The 17,025-nt window shown below is 41.1% G+C and overlaps 1 protein-coding gene across 1 annotated transcript in view; it reads right to left on the bottom strand.

Annotated features, from left to right (window-relative positions):
- FBXW8 (F-box and WD repeat domain containing 8) overlaps positions 1 to 17,025 on the bottom strand; it is a 154,693-nt gene that overhangs the window by 35,686 nt on the left and 101,982 nt on the right. Inside the window, exon 5 of the mRNA XM_075835208.1 lies at positions 4,082 to 4,239. Coding sequence (XP_075691323.1) covers positions 4,082 to 4,239 — 158 coding nt within the window. The remainder of the gene's footprint in view (positions 1 to 4,081; positions 4,240 to 17,025) is intronic.

Genomic DNA, 17,025 nt, shown 5'->3' with positions numbered 1-17,025 from the left:
ACGGGCAAGGAGGTCGCGTGGGATGAGGTCGCGCAGACCCTCTTCAGTGACGAGTGGGCTAAAGGCAGCACACGAGACCGCATGAGTATTGGTAAGTACATTGGTTTATCTATGCCCTGTAAAACCCACATGCTGTAGTGTATCCTTGTGTTAACATGTTCCCAATGGCCAACGGCTGTGTCCCAGCATCAGTCAGCTTGTAGATCATGTATATTGGGGTGTAAGGGAATGGCAACGTTTACAACAAGTGCATATTTCGGGTATGGCACCTGGTGACAGTAGCATTTTGTTGTTTTGGTCCTTTCTACAGTTGATGATGTAAAAACCCGGTGGAGAAGCTGCCGGGATCAATTCCGCCGTGAAAATGACGCTAGAGGCCGCAGTGGTGACGGGGCCACCAAAAAGAGGCGATACATTTACACTCAGCAGCTAATGTTCCTGAAGGACATTATGGAAATGCGGCGGTAAGTAATGACTGTGTCTTGAAGACATGTCTGTGTTCACATGTCATGCCCCCATAATTGGTGGTTTGTCCCTTGTGGCAATGTTACGAAGACGTGTACATTTTTGATGCAGTGACAATCTTCTGGACACGGAAGAGGAGCCTGCCCATGAGGAGGCGCAGGCGCCACCAGAAGAAAATCCCGTGCTGCCCTTAACCCCTGAGGCGACAGCACCAGAACCTGCCCCACAGGCATCCAGCCAACCCCAGGTGGCTCGTGACGTTCCGGCTGAAAACACCGCAGCAGGCAGGCGCAGGCAGATCGGATCCCCAGCTGCCCAAGTGGACACCCGGGTACTTGAGTACCTGCGGCGATGAGGACGGCTGTGACGCTTTTGGCCGAAGCATTGCCCCGCTTCTCCGGCGAGTACCCACCGACTGTATGGCGCGCGCCTCCAAGGCACGATCCTCAGCCTCATCGACGCGGCCACACCTCCGAACAACCCACGCCAGAACTTCCAGGCAATGGAGCATTGGCGTGGATTGGCCGAGACAGCGGTGCCGTGCAATGCACCTGTCCCTTCTCAGGCTGCCCCCCCTTGGCCCGGACAAACTTCCAACGCCCATTGCCGGCCCGCATGTCACCTGGTCCTGCGCCGATGCGGAACTGGCCTGTTCCAGCCTACAGCCGACCCGTGGTAAACGTTCCACGGGGTCCACCTGTAGGCTACCACACGCATCAGCACCACTATGCTGTTGAGGAACATCCTCGGCAGGGCCATGCGCAACATAGTGGTGCTGAAATGGACAGCTACCACTCCCCACCCCACCATTATCAGGAGTTGTAGTGCCGGGGACGCCGCACAGTTTTGCTGCCTAATTTCGTCCTTATTTGGGCCAAGGTTTCCACATTGTGCATCATGTTGGTGCGTTTGTTTGTTGTTTTGTTACCCTATGTTTTAGGCTTTATTTTTGGCCCCATTACCCAATAAAGTATGGTTTTGTGGAGCAACAAAAGTTTCTGTGTTTCCCTCGATATATGTATTGTAACATGCTTTCCTAAACATGTCCCAAGGTAACGTTGCAACATGCTGCCCAGGGCCCAAGGTAGTTGCATGTCATTCTTGAGATCTTAGTTGATCTTTTGCGGTTTAGTTCGAAACATCAACGACTTCTCCATCTGCGCTCCCAAAATCGCTGCGAAACCATCCAGCATAGCAGCACACGGCCCAGCGGAGTCAGCGCCATAATTTGGCTTTTAGACGTCAACAAGGCAAGAAACACAATAAACTCCCCAAAATATTTTGCAAGGTGCAAAAAGGATGAGAACATGTGCTCACATCCAGCAGGTGTTTGAGAATGGTGCCTTTTTGTAGGCTGCCCTCTCCATTACTGCATGCTGCGTTTTATTTCCGCACGTGAAAAACGCATGGCATACGCGCGTAAATAACGCAGCCATAACGCATGACACACGCAACAACAACGCACGCAAAACGTCTCGGTTTTTACGCGCGCAAAAACGCCACGCTCGTGTGAATCCAGCCTTATGATCAGGGTATTCAGGATGTTCTCCCAGTCTGCTCCCTAGAACATCAGATCCCCAAATATCACCACCCCTCCACAATAGTTCTATAAAGGGTTTCCAGTGTAGCCTAACTTTTTATTAGCCATCCTTCCAACCAGCCACTGTGTCTGATATTACAACACAGCCTATAGGGGTCGATGTGCTTCGCCTGGCACCGCAGAACAGGACAAGACTATTTTCAAATATAAATTTTAATGACTTTGAGAAGGAGGCTCTGAACTGATCATCTGATGCAAATGCGAAGATAGCCTAAAATCTATGTCTTAGGCTATGTTCACATTTGTGTGGTGGCTTCCATTCTTAACGGAAGCCAAGACACTCTGCCGGATCCATTGTACCGCCGGCACCCACCCCCATTAACTGATAATGAGGTCCATCGGGTTTTGGTGTGGTGTCCATTATTTTGAGGGGAAAAATAGCGCTGCATGTTTCCTGCAAGATATATGATAGAATCTGCGACGATGTGAGCCTCCAACGCAGATGTGAAGAGAGCTTAAACTGTACCACAGTTATGATGCACTTGTGTGTATAATCTGGTCTGAAATCTATCACTCTTCTAGTTATTGTGAAACTAGAACTCCAAGCATGCCCAGCCAGTCTGCTAAAGACTTCTTCCTTTTTTTTTATTTTATTTTTTTATCTAAATTGTTATTGAATATTTTGTACAGACAAAAAGAAAATGAGATCTAAAGGACAATGTAGCCAACTGGGCTACAGTTTTGGGAAGGAAGAATAACAGGTATAAAGTAAACTAATATAATACAACACAGTATAAGAATGATATTCTATATAAGCAATACTATATACCCATGGCTGCTTACCTTGAATATATGATAATACTACTACTGATGAATACACCACATGTATGAGTACAAGCTGATGACATTACATGCAACTTGTACATTACAAGAACAAAACTGATCAGAACAGATTCTGAGACCTCAGTCTGCTGCATTTCGATGTCCGTTTCAGAGGTTTTATGGTCTCAGCCACAAATGGCACAGTGCTTGAATGACATTTTCTGACAATATGTGTAATGGAGAACCTTTGCTTTAAGCATTTAATCAGTAACAACTAAGAAAAGTTCTCAATCTATTATCACAGATGTTGGTTGGAAAAAAAAATAGTGCAACAAAACATCAATGGAGTGAATACTTTCGCAAGGCACTGTGCATATCGGTCAACAAATGTATTTTCAGGTCATACTGTTAATTATTACAGCATGGGCACCTTACTGCCATTCAATACATTTACACCACCACATCAACGGATACATACTAGGTAAACTTTATTAGTATGCTCTAAAAATATTAAAATGTAAAAAAAAAAACTTGGGGTGTACAACTGGGGCACCAGCCCTTGTAAGCATGGTATCCTAATACGAAGACTCGGATACTTTCACTGATGAATGTAACCTAATTACATGAATAGGGTAGGTAGTTTACAGACACGTGGCATTACGTCATACCGGTCATATTATGTACTAAAAATCAGACCACTGGCAGTTTAAATGATCCCAAGATGTAGGATCGCAATGTTAATAGCAGCATGTTTGAGTGTCAGACACACTGTAGTGTCCATTCTGGATTCTAGGAACCTATTCTGTGTATCTGGGTCGATCATTTGCAAACTATTTATTTATTTATTCAGAGTACACTTATATTTTTTTATTTTGGCCCGCTCGTGCTAGTTTTGTCAGTCAATTCTAAATCAATAGGATCATTTTTAAAAACAACATTTTCTGGACTACCTTTTCTGGGTTCTTTAATACTTGGGTTTGCATCTTTTAACAAATTTAAAGATTAAAATTATGTTTTAGCCTTAAAGTGTTTTTAATTAGATTAACATTTGGATCATTCATATTCGCTTGGTGTGTATCAATTGAAACAAATCCAGGAATATATTTTTTTACACATAAAGATTACTTTTTTTTTTTACTCTTCACATATTTTATTATCCAAAATAAGTAGAAATATTGTCTATATCAAATCATCTTAAAACTGGGCCTGAAATCTCAGTACACATTTTATGGCAAAGAGCATACAATATATTACCATTGTCATATGCTGCCACAGCCAAAGACTTGTTAATTTGTACGAATGATACATGGCGGCTTAGTCCAGAATCATCGGCTGCATGGGAGGTTTTAAGAAAAGATTCAGCAAGATTTGAGGTTCGAGTATCCCATAGACGAACATCTCCAGAGGTGTATCTAGAAATCGAGAAAGATCAATAAATATGTGAGAGGGAAAGGTTAGTATGAAGTATCTATAAGAATATGAAAATACAAGTACCGGTATATGCTGTTTAAAAAAAGAAAACAAAGAAAAGACTAAATTAGTAAAAATATTTTTTCATTTCAATTTTTAGGGATTTCTATAATTTATATTGGTATAGCACAGCTGAAATTGTAGGTGCTCTGAGGAAAGATTCTACAAGGACCTTATGACTCATTATTTTCACTGCAGACAACAAAAAGTCCAGTACAGACTGAAACGTCATCAATTGAGCTGATAAAAAAACTTTACGTTTATCATTTTTAATTAAATATGAGACATATATCGGTGATAACAGAAATATACTGTATTTTTCGGACTATAAAAGACACACTTGACTATAAAGACGCACCCAGATTTTAGACAATAGAAAATAGGAAAAAAAACGTTGTATTTTACTACTTTTACAAAGAAAAAACTATTTGTTAAAAAAATTTTTATTCTGTTTCACCACAGCTATAACTCTCCTATTTTTTCATCGATTGTGGGACGAGCTGTAGTTTTTATCGGCACCATTTTTTGGTACATCCGTCTTTTTTAACACTTTTTATTTCATTTTTTTAGCGCTAAAGTGACCAAAAAAACAACGATTCTGGGGTTTTAAACTTATTTTTTCTACGTCGTTCACCGTGTGAGTCAAATAATGCTATATTGTAATAGTTCTGACTTTTACTGATGCAGCGATACCAATGTTTGTTTTTTTTAAAATACATATTTTTAAATTGTGCTTGGGGAAAAATGGGAAAAGGTTTGTTTTTTTATTAACTTTTAATATTTTTTTTTACACTCCTGAAAATTCATTTAACCTTTTTTTTTTTTTTAACACATTTTATTAGTTCCCCCAGGAGACTTGAACCAGCGATCGTCTACCATAGTAGAAAACTGCAGTTATAGAAGCAGCGTAGCATGCGAGCTACGCTGTTTCCATAACTCCCATTCACTTCTATGGGAGTTACGGAAACAGCGTAGCTCAGTGAGAACTCGGCTGTTTCCGTAACTCCCGACCACCTAAGCAGGAAGTGGCTGGGAGACAGCGGAGCCAAGTAAGCTAGAACGGAGTTTAGGGGGCCCCGTTCTAGAGATAGGTGCGGGTCCCAGAGGTGGGACCTGCATCTATCTGACATTTATGACACATCCTGTGGATATGTCATAAATGTACATCATGGGAAAACCCCTATAAATGCCGCAGTCACTATTCCTGGCCGTTAGAGCAGCATGTCAGCTGTAAAACACAGCAGACACCTGCAGTGTATGGAGCGGGCTCAGAGCGGGAGCCCGCTCCGCTCCAAATATCATCCCCTCCCCGCTCCATGAAGTGCAGGCACATCATGGTTCGGGAAGGGGTTAAGTAAGGAAACGGTCAGGGGGCCCGGCGCAGCCGGGTCCCTTGACTGCCGACTATAAGACGCAGGGTCTTTTTAGCAAGGAACCAACTTTGCCAATAGCCTTAGACTATGTTCACATCTGCGTTCAGAGCATCCGTCGCAATACTTGTCAGATTTCACGGTATGACTAGAGCAACATGAAGTGCTATTCTTTCCATACACCAACTATAAGTCAATAGGGTCTGTCGGGGGTCGGTAGTATCCGTCATGTGACTAATCTGCCACTGCATCATGGTTTCCGTTACAAACAGAAACCAGGACACAGATGTGGAACATGTGAACATAGCCTTATTCTAATTATTTTACCATTCAGTTTATACAGTTCCCGTGCAAACTTATTTGTCTCTATAGTTACAGGCTACATACAACCCCTGTGTGTAGCCTGTTGCTGCCACCATGGGTTACTCCACTGCCCCTTCCCAATCTTCTTGCAAATGTTTAGAAAGTAGAAATGGGGACAGAAACACATGACTACAAGATCAGACTACATTGTTTAATTAGAAGAAATGACGAAAAAAGCATGGCGCCATAGTAGTGCAGATCACCTGGAGATATTGTGATGAACTCTTGAGGTTGTGAAGCCAAAAAGCACAACACTATAATAATTGCGGAAAGGACCATAAAACCGCTGCAGCCAGGTACACAAGGCCGGTAACTGGAAATAGTTACCGCTTGGATGGATTGTAGAAGAGAAAATAAATATTATTTAAAAAAATAATAAGTAGTGAACCATAGTGGCGCTGCTGGTATGAGGTTGAAAGAAAATAGGAGATATAGGGAATATCATAAGCTTTAATGCAAGAGGCCACGCGTTTTGACACTGAACCAGCGTCATCATCAAGCCAAAAATACAGAACAGTAAAAACAGGTCTCCTTAAATATAGGTGGTGTGATTACAAAAAAAAACAAAACAAGGTTTTACAAAATACTGTATTTGTTGTATGATGTTTTTTACTACTGCAATGATGATTTCATTTTACCACTTAGCGGTTTTATTTTCAAAACCTTGTTTTGTTTTTTGTTTGTTTTCTTTGTAATCACACCACCTATATTAAAGGAGACCTGTTTTTACTGTTCTGTATTCTTAGCCGGATGATGACGCTGGTTCAGCGTCGAAACGCGTAGCCTCTTGCATTAAAGCTTATGATATTCCCTATATCTCCTATTTTCTTTCAACCTCATACCAGCAGCGCCACTATGGTTCACTACTTATTATTATTTTTTTTTTTAAATAATAGCTTTTTCTCTTCTACAATACATTGTTTAATGGCTTTGAAGTAAATTGTCATCTATACTGTACTAGAAGCTATTACCATTTGTGGAAATCCTCCCTTCAGCTTGAAAAGTAATGAAATTATAACATACAACAGTACTTCACAGTATTTTAGATTTCCTTCCCAGTTAGCGGATTACAGGCTGTTTATGACAGTCTGTAGTCTGTAAACACATAGCAGGATACAAGCCTTCATAACACTATTTGAAGTCTATTAATAGATTTTCAAAAAAAGCGAAATTCAGCTGGACTGAAACCCTTAACATGCATTAAAGTTTTCAAGGACTGCAATAAAACTCTTCAGCTCAGGTACGTTAAATTGACGTAACAGCCATGGATCAGGGCTGCTAATAATCTGAAAACAGATCTTTCCCAAAATCACTGGTAGAAATTGCACTACGGGTATAGACCCTTACACCAATAAAAATATGTTGGCTATGTTTTCTGTGCAAGCTATACTACATGAAGAAAATTATTATGTATCAGAGAAGTAGTTGTAAATGTATAGCAAAAAGAAAATCAAATATTATTCCAGGGGGGGGGGTGAAACTATATATTATACAATCTATGTTGAAGTCCAGCAATAAGAAACAAAGAAAAAAATAAGAACAAACAATGTCGCCCCCTCTGTGTTTTCCGGCTACCACTCTAGCCTCTGAAGGCCCACATTAACCCTTTAAGGACACGGCCAATTTTGGCCTTGAGGACAGAACAATTTTTTTATATTTTCCTCTTTGTATCTCGACGCTCATAACTTTATTTTCTGTACGACATAGTTGTATGAGACCATTTTTTGCAGGACGAGTTGTACTTTATGTAAGCACCATTTTTTGGTAGAAAAGGCATTATCGTTTAATTTCTATACATTTTTATTTTGGCGAAAATGCAGAAAAAAAAGCAGTTCCGCTGCAGTTTTAATATTTATTTTTTACACCATACACGGATCATCATAAATAATGTTATACATTTGTTGTTTAGGTTGTTATGGTCGTGGCGATACCAAATATGTGTATATTACTTCATGTTTTGGGACTTATATTTTAAAAAGTTTATTTGTATTTGTGTATTTTTTTTATTCAACATTAATTTAACTTTTTTTTAATCCCATAAAGGGATTTTATATTTTGATTTTTTTAACTGTAATGTACTGGCATATGTCTATATGCCAGTACATTAGCCTGTGTACTGATTGTAAACAGGCAGTTGTCAGGGCATACATCAGTATGCCCTAACAACAGAAAATATGTTCAGACTGCCTTGGGGTCCTTTAATGGACCCTGGGCTGTCTGTCCATAGAACTTATGGGCTTTGATCTCGTCACAGGGATTTTCTGTGACGCGATCAAAGGGCAGTCCCCCCCCTCCCCTCCTTGAACGCCGCAATCAGCTTTTATCGCGGCATTCAAGGGGTTAACGGTAAGACACAACCCATGGACAGGTGTAGCGCTGTTTCTGGAAGAAAATAGTTATGATTTTCTAATCCTAAATAACATCTTTAAAGCTGTAAACACCTGGAGAATTTATGTCTAGCGATGAACTATCAAAGACCCATCGCACAGGTAGAGAATGCAACCAGCCGGGGTCATTGAACCCTGTTTACTCCAATGGTAAGCCAAATCCAGCTGAATTATGGTAGCCTCGGATACGATCAGACCTAACGGTGTTTAGAAGAGGTAAGCGGAAGTTATTTTTTTACGTATTCCATTGATAGGATTTAAGAGAAGTACAACAAGCTGGTAGAACAATTTCCTCACTAATGTAATAAGAGAAAAAAAAAATATCAGGCGGAATTAGTGAAAAATAGCACTTTTCTTGAGGATGACTATAAAGGTTCAACAACAGGTAAAGCAGCAACTTTCTTGGAGAAAAAAAAAAATCAGAGGCCTTTAACAGAGACTCAAAAGTACAGGACTCCCAGGATAAAATTAAAAGATCTGGGGAACTACTGGAAGGTTGAAGAGAACTGCGAAAAGTTGTACATTTAAGCCATGGTGAGAGGCCACTGGAAGAGCAGAGACTTGACCCTCAAAGAAAATGAAAAGATCCATATCAAGCCCCTACTACAGAAAGGTGACAAATAAAGAGGTGTCTTTGACTCCTACAGATACTAAGCTCAAAACTGAATTCGAGTGTCTATGTACACAGGGGAATTGCCGGTGGAGAAGCAAACATGGTTTATTCCCATGAGTGTGAAGCAATATTTTTTTTTAATAATATCCCCAAAACTGAGTTATGTTCTATATCTGCGTAAAATCAAGCTTGAAGGATAATTACTATATAATTTTGAATTAATAACTACAAATTGCTTAAAAACGACCAATATAACATCTGATGGGATCATTCTACATAATATATGTACACGACACGAAGGCCAAGTTTCTAGTGACTAAGTAAGGGCACACCTGGTTCAGCCTACCTGCCACATTTTATTCTATGCTAACAAAACAATTACTTACCAAAAAAAAAATTGGGAATAAAAGAGCCCAGTCGGAGATGTGACATGGCACAGTTGCGAATATTTTTTTTTAACATGGCTCATTAGGAGACCGTTTGGTTGTGTTTTTCTACACATATAGCAGCTGAGTAGCTGTGTGACAGCTGAGGAGTATAGTAGCATAATCTGTCTAATGCGTTTCCTGGAACCAGTAGGTCACACTGGCAAGGTCCCCTTCATGTCCCATGCTTCCAAAGTGAGATAAAGCTTGACCAACGAAGTAATGGTAAAGGGGAGAATTAGGGAAAAAGTTTCCATTATATCTGGCATTTATTTAAGGAAAGACTGCAGTTGTGAGCTGGATTGTGTACCTAATGAAGTGGCATTGAAAAAGCAAAGAGGAAGTGTCCAGGACAGGAAAAATGGAATGCCAGCTTTTAAGCCAGCCTGGCTAACATACAGACAGATATCATCCAGTACAAAGAGGTCCAGCGGTGGGAGAAAAATAGCCGCAATATCCCTCCAGGGCCCCAGATGTCTTCATCAAGGTCTCATGCCAACCACAATCAAATGATGGAGAAATGGTGCTGACAGGCCGGCTAATTGTCAGCCGTTGGGCACTCGATTTTGGCCTCCACATTTTTAGCCATTTTAGTGTTTACTACTGACAACACCTTAAAGGTACCAGAAATAAACATAGTTGTGTATTGGTTTTATTATATACAGGTTCCAAAATCAACATTAACAGTTTATTACAAGCACACGTTTTATCATCTCCAAGGAATAGAGTACAAGTAGTGTACAACAAAGAACAGTTTTCTATTCAAGAGACCTAGACTTTACAAGTAAAATTGGTAAATTGCATATACACTGACAAAATATTACAATAATAACATATGGATGGTTTCAGTGAAATGCTATATAAATGGGAAGACACGGTGAGCAGGGGAATAACTCAACACAAATAGAGGTGTTTTACATTTTTCAAATATTTAATATTCCTCCTTCCTAAATTTTTTAGGATTTTCAACAAAAGCTAAAAAAAAAAATGTAAAAAAAAAAAAAAGTACTTATATTGGTATACATGAGAAGTTAGAGCAATAACCAAAGTTTAGTAATGATGTTTTTACTTAAAGTGTATCTAAACGTTTGACAAACTTCTGACATGTCATAGTGGTGTCAGAAGTTTGGATTGGTGGGGGTCCGAGCACTGAGACCCCCACCAATCACTAGAATGAAGCAGCTGATGGGCTCGTGTGAGCGCTCAGCCGCTTCGTGTCTGTTCGGCTTTTTCCAGAAAGCCGATGTATCGGAGTACGGGCTCATACACTTTCTATTGAGTCCATACTCCGATACATTTATTTCCGGAAAAGGCTGAACAGACACGAAGCGGCTGAGCACTCACACGAGCCCTTCAGCTGCTTCGTTCTAGCGATTGGTGGGGGTCTCAGTGCTCGGACCTCCACCAATCCAAACTTCTGACATGTCACTATGACATGTCAGAAGTTTGTCAAACGTTTAGCTACACTTTTGTTTTACTTAGGGGGGATTCACACGAGCGTGATTTGGCAGCGTGTAGGGCGCGTGGTTTTCGCGCGGCACGCAATGCCCTATAGAAGTCTATGGGGCAGTACACACAGTCCGTGTATTTTGCGCAGCGTTTGTTCGCTGCGCAAAATACGCGACAGGTTCAATAACTCTGCGTATTTCACGCATCACGCACCCATTGAAGTCAATGGGTGCGTGAAAACCAGGCAGGTCGCACGGAAGCACTTCCGTGCGAACAGCGCACGAGCTGTCAAAAGGATGAATGGAAACAGAAAAGCACCACGTGCTTTTCTGTTTACAAGCATCCAAACGGAGTGTCTTTGCGAGGAGCGAACCCCGACAACCGAAGCTAACTTCACCGGGTTCGGCCAAACTCGTTTTGGCCGAACCCGGCCAAAAAATTTCCGGTCCGCGACGTCGGGAGACATTCACTGTGCATGGTGCTGAAAGAGTTAAACTGTTTCAGCACCATGGACAGTGACTTGCGATCCCAAAATACATGAACCTGTAAAAAAACCCGAAGTTCTAACTTACCGATTACTCCTGTCTCCTTCCTGTAGTCCGACCTCCCGGGATGACACTTCAGTTCAAGTGACAGCTCCAGCCAATCACAGGCCAAGCACAGGCTGCAGCCAATCACAGGCTGCAGCAGTCACTTGGACTGCCGTGTCATCCAGGGAGGTGGGGCCCGATGTCAAGAGAGGCGCGTCAGCAAGGACGCGTCACCAAGGCAACGGCAGGGAAGTTCTCGGTAAGTAGGAACTTTATCTTTTTTTTAACAGGTTTTTCGCTGTTGTGTTCGGCATTCACTGTCGAGGGTGCTGAAAGATTTAGCTCTTTCAGCACCTTGGACAGTGACGGGCGTCGACAAGCCTCATCTCTATGATGCCGGCTGCGCGAAAATCACGCAGCCGCGCATCAGACACGCATGACACACGCAGCTGTCAAATGGTTTTTGCGCTCGCAAAACGCCGCGTTGTTTGCGCGCGCAAAAACGCAACGTTCGTGTGAATCTGCCCTTAAGCTGGGTTCACATTGAAAACGCAAAACAAAAACGCACAAATGCTGCAATAACAAAACATCTGAAAAGCGCATGTGTTTTTTTTAACTACCCATGCGTTTTTACAAAGAGTTTCGGCTGTAAGCCTATAGCTATTAAATTTAAAACTAGTTTTAATACCCATAACAAAGTGCTGGATTTACCAACAATACCTGAGAAGCAAATTTAAAATGAAAAATATAAAAGGCAAATACCTGTGTAAGTAAAAGAAATATAATTATCAAACTTAACACAGAAAAAGAAAATAACTCGGCACTGCTCCCCAAATGTCACCTTTGTACAGACTCCTGGTGGTGCTCAGCAAAAGAAAGATATCCATACATATCCAACTTCACAAATTATATTGCGGAACTCTAACTGGAAACGTTGTACTATATTTCCAAAGGCAGACAAACAGTGGATTAGGATATGTCCTATATGGCCAGCTTAAGTCGACGGCAAGATTAACCCTTTGGCTGCCGCATCACTTTTTCACACATTTGACACACACACATAAAAAATGCATAAAAAGTTATGTTCGTATACAAGTCTGACCCTAGCAGAGCCTGATTTGCACAACACCTTCTAAAAATAAAGACTAAAGATGTGCAGAATTCCTACATGCCACTTAGGTCTATGTCTACATGCATGTTTCTTCACATAATCGCCAGAAATAGAGACAAAAATCTCTGCAATCCAGGTACCAGTAGACATCCGAGTCACAGAGTTGATAAATGATCTGATTAGGCGCAGGGGATGATTAGATGTGCAAGTGTTTATATGCTCACCCCTGTAAATAGGAAAAAAAAAAGACCCCCCTGAATGTCACAATCAGAGCACATATCCTCACATATCCTCTCTCATTGGTAAGACAGGTGATAACATAAAGAAAAGTTCAAATATCACCCTCCTTGGGTCACTGGAAGGCTGTACAGGCTGGTCTTTAATATTCATCAAAAGTTTTTCCCCCATATCGTCAGAGGATAATTTACTACTGGAGTCTAGTTCACCTTCCTCTGCTATTACTTCGTCATCTGAAGAAGAGTCTGACCTACCTAATCAGCCAAAGGAGGTACTCAAAAAAAATCCTCTTTTTAAAGGTGTTTAGGGGAACTCTTGACTTCAGCCCGAACAATCATTTTAATGCTAGTGGCTACATTGGAAGATTTTCCTGCCATGACAATATTTAAGCGTGGATGACATAAGGACTAAGGCCCCATGCACACGACAGCAAAAAACCTCAGTTTTTGCGGACCGCAACTGCGGTCCGCAAAAACGGAGCCATTCACTTTCATTGAACACTGACACCTTTCCGTAGCACTACGGAAGGGTGTCCGTGCCGTGGAAATGTTCTGGGAATTATGGAACATGTCCGTTCTTTCGAATTTTGCGGGCCGTGCTCCCATACTTTGTATGGGAGCACGGCCCGAAAATGCGGCTGTCAGTCAGCGGCCGGCCGTGCCCGCAATCGCGGGCACGGTCGTGTGCATGGGGCCTTAATGTGAGATGTAGCCAACTTCTTTTTACACATTGCAAATTCTCTATTGCGAGTCTTAGCCATCGCTTTTCTAGGCCCTTCTCGAATGTCCTGAAATACATGTATATTAAAAGGGTAATAAAATATTTAGTCCTACCATTTAGAAGAGGAAGAATGCTCTGCTAAAAGGTGTACTGGACTAGAGGACCTAGTGGCCTCTGAACAATCTGGGCGCCCTGCTGCTTAACCTCTTCCCGCGCTGCGCCGCAACTGTAAGTCCTGCAGAGGGCTTGCTTCCCGCACCAGGATGTACAGTTGCAGAGCGGTTCCCGGCGCACACTGTCCTAACGGACAGTGTCTGGGAACCGGGAGATCAGCGGTCCCCGACAGCTGACACCCCAGTCTTGCCGGTCAGCGGACCATCGCTACTGATTTTGGCAAATTAACCCCATAAATGCGGCGACCGATTGCGATCGCCGCATTTAACGGGTTTGAAGCACATCGGCAGCCCCCACGAAGTGATTGTGGGGGCTGCCGATGCTTGTCGTGGCAATCGGCGGCCAGATAATGACCTCCGGATTGCCATGTACGGAAGCCTCGGAGGAGCAGCCTCAGGCCGGTCCTCCGAGGCTTCCTGTCAGTGTGACAGTTACGTCACAATGACAGAACACATTACACTACGTAGGTAGTGTAATGTACTCTAGCAGCAATCAAAGCTGCAAGTCTAAATGTCCCCTAGTGGGACAAGTAAAAAAAAAAGTAAAAATAAGTAAATAAAAATGTTTTTAAAAAAAGTGTAAAAATAAAAGTTATAAGTTACATAAACAAAAAATGCTTTTTTTCCTATAATAAGACTTTCATTATAGGAAAAAAATGAACACGTTAAAAAAAGTACACATATTTGGTATCGCCGCGTTTGTAACGACCCAAACTATAAGACTATAATGTTATTTTTCCCGCACGATGAACACCACAAAAAAAATCAATAAAAGACGTCACCAGAATCGCTATTTTTTGGTCACCATCCCTCCCAAAATGGAGAATAAAAAGTGATCAAAAAGTCGCATGTACCCGAAAATAGCACCGATAAAAACTACAACCCGTCCCGCAAAAAACAAGCCCTTACACAGCTTTTTCTGACTAAAAAATAAAAGTTATGGCTCTCAGAATATGGTGACACAGAAAATTATTTTAAAAAAAAAGTGATTTTATTGCGCAAACGCTGCAAAACATAAAAAAACCTATATACATATGGTATCGCCGTAATCATACCGATCCGCAGAATAAAGTAAAATTGACATTTATAGCGCACGGTGAACGCCGCAAAAAAATAAACTAAAAAACATTGTCAGAATTGCTTGTTTTTGGTCACTCTGCTTGCAAAATTTTTTTATAAAAAGTGATTAAAAAAAATCCTCACACAGCTCCAGGCGTGAAAAAATAAAAAAAGTTCTGGCTCTCAGAATATGGTGATGCAAAATGTGCAGTGTTCCAAAATCGGATATGAATTATTATTTATTTACCGCATTATTATACCCTCTTATTATGCCCTGATGTTCTCCGCACAGCTTACATATGCCCCCACATTATAAACTGAAATACTAGCAAAATCCAAAACAGAACTACTACCAAGCAAAATCTGCACTCCAAAAGCAAAATGGCGCTCCCTCCGTTCTGAGCCCTGCAGTGTGCCCAAACAGCAGTTTACGTCCACATATATGGCATCGCCATACCCTGGAGAACCCGCTTGACAGTTTGAGGTATTTGTCTTCAGTGGCACAAACTGGGCACAACATATTATTCACTAAAATGGCATATCAGTGGAAAATTGCAATATTCACTTTGAACCATCCGCTGTGCATTAACCCATTTGCGCACTATAACTTAATAGCACGTCATGGTGCGGGGGTTGATGTATGGCGCGGGCTCATGTGCTGAGCTCGCTCGTTACGCTGCGGGTGTCAGCTGTGTATTACAGCTGATACCAAGGACTAACCGACAGGAACAGCGATCGTGCTGTTACAGAAGCCTGTAAAATTCACAATATACTGCAATACATTAGTATTGCAGTATATTGTACCAGCGATCCAATTATCGCTGGTTCAAGTCCCCTAAGGGGACTAATAAAATGTGCAGAAGAATTATAGTTATTAGTAGTGAGAAAGAAAAAAGTTTAAAAGTTAAAAAGAAAAACCCTTTTCCCATTTTTCTTCTAAAGTATTGTAAAAAAACAAAATTGGTATCGCTACATCAGTAAAAGGCCGAACTATTACAATATACCATTATTTAACTCGCATGGTGAACACCGTAAAAAAAGTAAATAATTAAAACTGCCAAAATCGCTGTTTTTTTGTCACTTTTTGATCACTTTTTATGTAATAAAAACTACAGCTCGTCCTGCAAAAAATAAGACCTCCCACCGCTCAATCAACCGAAAAATAAAAAAGTTACGGCTCTCAGAATGTGGTGAAACAAAACAATTTTTATTTTAACAAATAGATTTTTCTTTGTAAAAGTAGTATAATATAAAAAAAACTATATAAATTTGGCATCACCGTAATTGTATTGAGCCGCAGAAGTAAAGTAAAGTTTTCGTTCTTACCTACATTTACAGCGCAGCACAGCGAGATCTCGCTGCGAATGACAGTTTACAGCGTAATCTCGCGAGACTACGTCTGCTATGCTGTAAATCACACAGACGCTACAGAAGTGGTCAAGAGAATGAATACACGTCACGTCCTGGCTGGAGGTAATGTATATTCATTGTCATGACACATGAGTAACATTATAGTGCGTTTATGTGACTGCACATAGCGATCTAGCTATATCGCTATCTGCAGTGTAAATGAATTAAGAGGAGTGTATGACGCTGATTGGTCGCTTCACTCCACAACGCCCACTTGTTCATATAGTAAAACACGCCCAGTTGTCCATTGAGAAACTCATTAGCATAAAGCTAATATAGGTCATAACTCCGTCAAAAATGATCATTTTTCTAAATAAAAAAACACTGCTGTAATCTACATTACAGCGCCGATCACATCATGTACAATATAGGCCACTTATAATGTGGTGACAGAGCCTCCTTAAATCGCATAATAAGGCTGGGTTCACACAACCTATTTTCAGACGTAAACGAGGCGTATTATGCCTCGTTTTACGTCTGAAAATAGGGCTACAATACGTCGGATTTCACTGTAGAGTTAGATAGAAATCTAATTGTGCTCCCACAATATAAAGAAATTTAATTATAAGGTTCACTGAAATGACAACTGAGTAAAAAGATATCTTTAATAGTAACTAGTTTAAAAACAGGGGTAACACACCACTGTGACATAAGCCCCACCGTGAAAATTAAAAAATGTATTAAACAGAAAAACACTGAGTTTATATGATACCTATATCTCTGTGTTTAAACGATATTAGTAGGAATCAGCATATACCCAGGGCACAACAGTAGTACAAGCCCTAATTGAAGCATAGGTGTCCGACAAAATCGGATCTCCTAACGCTGGGTGTAACACAATATAATTGTCCCCAATGCATACATTCCATAGACATTAAACG

Source organism: Rhinoderma darwinii, chromosome 1 (genome assembly GCF_050947455.1).
Source record: "Rhinoderma darwinii isolate aRhiDar2 chromosome 1, aRhiDar2.hap1, whole genome shotgun sequence".
NCBI lineage: Eukaryota > Metazoa > Chordata > Amphibia > Anura > Rhinodermatidae > Rhinoderma > Rhinoderma darwinii.
This window is presented reverse-complemented; position numbering and strand designations above follow the sequence as displayed.